At 53.3% G+C, this 6000-nt stretch overlaps 1 protein-coding gene across 1 annotated transcript; it reads right to left on the reverse strand.

Moving 5' to 3' along the window:
* Window positions 1-837: 837 nt before the first annotated feature.
* On the reverse strand, window positions 838-2778 carry GMORB2_0915 (Delta24(24(1))-sterol reductase; the record flags this gene model as incomplete). The annotated part of the gene is made up of 3 exons (XM_035462899.1): window positions 838-849; window positions 912-2631; window positions 2744-2778. 3 exons carry the CDS (start codon window positions 2776-2778, stop codon window positions 838-840), a joined length of 1767 nt encoding a protein of 588 aa, XP_035324323.1.
* Window positions 2779-6000: the final 3222 nt, after the last annotated feature.

Below are 6000 nucleotides of genomic sequence, written 5' to 3' on the forward strand. Positions count from 1 at the left end.
CTTCGGTTGCGGGAGTCGAGGGCGGCTGTTACAATGTATACTAGTCACACACGGCATATCAGGGAAGGGGGAGTGTTAGGTTTCTTATTTTTTTTTTCTCTTTTTTCGATAGACCCGAGCCAGGGGTGTGTGCAATTTAGCTACGCTGTCACCGATGTTGTCTTGTGTCTTTGAGTATGGTGGTCAAGGAGAAGAGTTGACAAGTTTGAATCCTTGAACGTTTCAATCATTAGGTTGGCATATGATAATAGAGGAACTGCGTATTTGTCTCTTGTGTAAATGCTTCTTTCCGGTCATCATGTTTAACTTCGAACTATGGCCAACGCCGTTACCCACTGTCGCAACTCCCAACGTAACATGTTACACGTACCCATGGACTCGATATACAACGATTGTCCCCCCGCTCATGCCAACTCGATACCACTGTACTAACCATTATAAGAGAAGAAGAAAACATTAAGATAATAATAAGACTTATATAGTTCGACAAAACATCAACAATCACCCCTTTTTCGTGCTTATAAGAGAGAAAAAAACTCCCTCCCCGCCACCTTGAATTCTGGATCGCCGCCCAGGTTTCTGTACACGTTAAGAATGAAATCCGTTCTCTTCCCCATCCGCATCAAGCCCCGCCCAACAATAACATTCCGCGTCGACGATTAAAAGTATAAGTATGAGTGCGAGGTGTGCAGGTCTCCATTTGACAAGTACTCCAGGAAAAAAAGAAGGGGGCCCGAGTCTAGAAGAAGAGACTTGGCGCCCCAAGAAACATAGGTAATATGTACGTGTATGAAGAGGGAAATGGCCCAAACGACTGGCAGAAACTGCCTAGGCGACTTAGATGACGTACTGTGGAACTCGGTTAGTCGGGGTCATATAGTATAAAAGCGAGAGAGGGAGAGAGAACGTACTGGGATGAAGAGGTAGGGCACGCGCTTCTCGTACTCGATCCAGGCATCTCCGTACTTTGTGCGGCAGCGGTGAATGTCGCGCGAGGCACGGTGGGCAATCATGCAACAGAAGAAGACAGGGTAGAACCAGGGGAACGGGCTGTGGAAGCCGGTGATGAGGCCCCAGGAGATGGAGAACCAGGCGTCGGCGGTGTAGTGGATCTTGCGGGCGAGGCCGTACCAACCGTCGACGAGGATGGTGCCCTCAGGGGACTGGATAGTCTTGGGGTTGTGGACGGTCTGCCAGGGAACCTGGGGGAAGGTCCTGCGGGGGATGAGCTTGCCCTTCTCCATGGCGCGGAAGCGGTTCTTCTGGCTGTTGCAGCTGTCCCAGACCCAGTACCAGAAGAGATAGGCGACGTAGAAGGCGGCGAGGGCATAGCGGTTCCAGCGGTACTCGGCCGGGTCATGGTTGGCCAGGTAGATGGTGCAGTGGCAGTAGGAGAGGGGGACGCCGGCGAGGTTCCAGAAGATGAGCATGAAGCCCCACTTCTCGTAGTACATGTCCCAGGTGGTGATGATGAGCTCCTCGCCCTTGGAGCAGGCGTTGGCGTACAGGTAGTGGGCCATGACGACAAAGGCCACCTCACCCGAGACGTAGCCGTACGTCTCGTACTGGCGGGCGGCGGTACCCAGAGACAGGATGAGCAGGAAGTACCAGGGCATGCGGACCTCGAAGAACATCTTGAAGTCGAGGATGCCAAACATGCGGGGGTTGAGCTCGGCGCCCATGAAGAAGTCGTAGATGGGGTAGCCCGTCATGCGGTGCTGCTTGCCCCTCCACAGGGCCGAGAAGTATGCGACGAAGCTGACGATGAAGCCGCTGAAGATGGCGACGGACAGGAGCGGGCCGAACTCGTCGATGGCGTTGTACAGCCGCCAGACGCCGGAGAAGTGCAGGACGGCCAGGACGGAGAGGGTGAAGTACAGGCTCGCGTAGGCGTTGCAGAAGTAGCGAAGCTGCTTGCCCCCCATGTGAGGCAGGGGCTTCCCCCAGCCCCAGACGCCGGGGAGGAGGCAGTAGCAGGCGCCCTCGAAGATGAGGTAGCTCCAATACCAGGCCCAGGCCTTGGCGTGGGGGAACGCGCCGGTGTAGACGAGGTTGAAGAGGTGCTGGCCGAACTCGGGCCAGGTCTGACCCTCGGAGCGGGAGGGGAACCTGCCGTCGTAGTAGGTGGCGCCAACCCACATGTACCACATGATTAAGGGGAAGATGATCATCATGGAGAGGGTGCCAAGGGAGCCACCAAATTCGACCTCGCCCGAGTAGTCGATCCTGGGGTCCTGGCCGGGTTTCCAACCGTCGACGACGCTAACAGCCGAGGCTTCGGCAGCAGCGGCAACACCGTTCGCCTTCTTGGCATGGGCGGTGCCGTTGCCATTGCCATTGGCGGCAGCAGCAGCGCCGTTTCCGTTGGTGGCAGTGGCGCTCTTACCGAGGCCATTGGCCACGCCACTGGCGGTGGGCTTGACCTTGGTCTCCTTATCCAGACTCTCATCCATCTCCTCGGTGAACCTAGCGGTGCGGCGACGGGTAGAGCGGGTCGTCTTCTCGGGAATCGAGCTGGTCTCGGTCTCGGCGTCTGAAGGAGCGTTGTCGGCAGGGACGGAAGATTGACGACGAGAGGAACGGCGCTGTGGCAAAGGCGTCTCTGTCATGCCCTGAAAGAGTTCCTTCTTCCTGAACGAGAGTCAGTCGAACAGGTTTGGAGCCAGAATGTATAGAGCTAGGCCAATTACCCGTGCGAAGTAAAAGGGGGGGGGGGGGGGGGGAGAGAATGGTCATCACATACTTTGGCGTCTGCCTGAGAGAATATCTTGTTGACATATTGGAAGGATGTTTTGTGCGCGAGGATGTGAAGCCTCCTCTTATACCTGTGTGGCCCAGAGGGCTAGTATTATTCTATACGATAGACGACGGGGGTGGTCTGGGGCAAAAGGAAAAGAAAAAAAGAAAAAGAAAAAAAGAAAGAAAGGCACGAGATTGGAGAGGGAAAGAAAAGGGAGGGATCGATCATAAGACGAGGGCTACACGAAAGGAGCGTCAATCGGCCATGCAGTGGGACGGAGAAGTAGCCCCCAAGCGCGTGTTATAGTGTGTAATAGTGGTAACAGTAAGTTCCAAGACCAGGCCAGGCCGGGATGCTGAAAGATGGTGCGAAGAGTGGGAATGAATGAACGGACGTAGATCGGGGGGGGGGGGGGGGGGGGTGTGTGAAGGAAAAAGGATCGGGAAACGAAGGAGAACCAAAAGAGACGAAGAGGACAACAAATCCACATTCGCACAACAACCGGTGAAGCGGAATTAATACCAAGTCGTCGACGGGTAAGAGATGTATGTGGTCGCAGTGACCCGATGACCCGATTCTGGAACTGGAACCGTTCTTCTTCCAACGATTGGCGCGCGCGCTCTACAATTTGTTTTTGCCTCTGTCCATTTTATTTTGATTATTGACATTGCAGCTCCCCGGGGTGATGGCCATTCAGGGGGGGGCCAAGCCGATTTGCTCATGTCTAACTCGTTTCGGCCTAGGCTTCCCACGCTGCTATTCCATTCCTTTTTTTTTTCTTTTCTTTTCTTTTTTTCGTCCCTTTTCTGCCGCTACTGAGGCGTACTCGTAATCGTATTGTCACTTGACGGTTAGTCGGGTGTATTGTTTAACACTACATGTGTAAGTACAGTGGTGTACCTATATTAATCCCGCTAGACTCTAATGAGCGGCGATGACGACCCCAACAGCGATGCCGAACGGAGAATGTGGATGTTCCGTAACTCAGAGCATGGGAAAATACCTGTATTGCCACTTGCCAGTACGAGCCTCTCCCTTGCTGGTTAAGAGCGGCGCTGAGTTCCATCTCCACTTCCGGACTACGCCAGGGAGGGTCTAATTGCTGGACGGATGCACGTCTCGTCTAGCAAATAACAGACGGCTAGACGAGGAGATGTCAGTTCACAATGATGATGCGCTTACTCAGGCATTGATATGATTGTTCTGTTTCTTACCTCATATAACACGACGCGAAAACATGTAGCATGTTAACGAGACGACATGACCTCTGGGTCTTGGCAAGACCGGATGATGGAGGAGTCGCCGCTTCAACGGTCCGTACGAGTATGAGGATGTGAGAGAGCCCCGATTCAATTCCCCACCAGCATACGAGCATGGAGCAGGAGCGGTAGTGGTATAATATCTGTACTGCTTTTGTATGGCATCTCGTACGTTCAATCGTTCCTGGATAGAGGAGCAGAGCTAGCTAGACGAGACATGCGGCGACGAAACGTGTGGCGGTGTTGTCGGTATCGATGTAGACATCAAGTCAATCACCTCCTTTTTCTTCTCTGACGACATCATCACCGACCACGGACCACCACTAATGCTGTCCACTTGGCTTTGGCAATGCACAGCAAATCGTAGACAGAAAGTGATGACATCTCTAAAAGCGCCTTCCCTGCGACGTATTATCACATAGAAAAAACCGTTCATCAGTCGGATCTGGCCGCGTTAGCCATGCATGGTAGTAGCGATCAGATCCAAGTGTTTGCCTGTAGGGTATTTGCACATGTGCTGATGCGGCCAGGCAAGAGACGAGGAGAGGATCAGATGATACACAGAAACGTGCGTATATCTGTCATGGAACATCTGATGGAACCGGTTGCTGACCTGGTAGCAATCATACCACTCAAACCTTCCTCTCCCACTGACGATCAAGCACGATTCTCGTATCAACACGTGAAGGCAGGCGCACAAGGTTTGCGGTGATTGCTGCCAGCTGCAGGTTCATGGCCAGAACCAGGACTGGCACTACTGGTATTATGCCGTAACAGGCACATCATCCATCACCTGCTCTCTGTACGTGTTATGTGTTATGTGGCGTACATGCATGATGCATCTACGGCAAGCGGTAGGCCGACGATGAAATGGCGGCGAGAGTTGGCAGTTCCTAGCTGGTGACATGTCTGGCAGTTGATGGGGGCTTCTATTAGGAGTGGATAACAATAACGTCACGAGGCAAGGTGCACACATTAATAATACTCCATGAGATCCTACACTGTAATATAAGTATTATATCACCTATACAAGCACTCGTGCGGTCATGTCCCGTCAGCATACGCCGTATATTGCCGCAGTAGAGCTACTACGAGTAAAGAGTCAAGAGTAGTACTGGTAGAGGGAGAGGGAGGAGGAGAGAGGGATGCTCGGATATTTCGTTACCTTTCATTGCAAGCTCAACTGGAACCGTTGCTATGCGCCGTCGTGCCCCTCGATCCCCCCCCTAAGAGCTCCAAGAGCTTGGTCCCCATAGGCTAATGGGCGTGTCCCCCTTGTGCCCCGTAGGACACTGTAATTTACTGAGACCGCTATCGATAGCAGTCCCCCAAGGGTCCCCCCCTCTAACTCTGTCCCTCTTTGAGGCCTAGACCAGGTCCTACAGCGTGATGTGGCCTAATGTGGCCCCCATGTTAGTAATAATACGATGTGCAGATTGGTTTGCTGCGATGCACGGCGCACTCCGTTCAACGCTCTGAAGCGCCCCCGGCCAATCCATAGGCCCGTTAACCCCCGAATCCACTCGCCCTCCCATCGTCATGACGGTCCCATGGTCGTGTTTTGACTTCACGTCTCGTCGCAGGTGCCATTCGATGCACGATCGCCTCCTTCTCTCCTCAACCACTCCCGCCAAGTATTGGAGGAAGCCGAGCCTTGCGTTGTAAGAAAAAAAAAGAAAGAGAGAACTTCCCCGCTGTATCTTTGCGGGCGGCTGCTAAGTCATTATTTGCAGCCTCTTGGCACCTACCCTTGCTAGCTGTCGGATTCTCCTTCAGGAGCGACCCCGAAGAGCCCAAACCTTGACTTGACTTCGTACTTCATCGCAAGCCATTTCCTCTCTCAGCTCAGTGACTTTGAATAAGTCGTCACATCACATGCGACTCAACTACTAAACGACACGACGCTGCCCCGCTCCAGCATGCTGTCTTGGGAACCCGTCTTGTTCACATCAACCCACCTTTCCTCTCCCATCTTCGAGCACTCCTGACGCCGTCTCGATA

This window comes from Geosmithia morbida (assembly GCF_012550715.1).
Source record: "Geosmithia morbida isolate 1262 chromosome Unknown scaffold_1, whole genome shotgun sequence".
NCBI lineage: Eukaryota > Fungi > Ascomycota > Sordariomycetes > Hypocreales > Bionectriaceae > Geosmithia > Geosmithia morbida.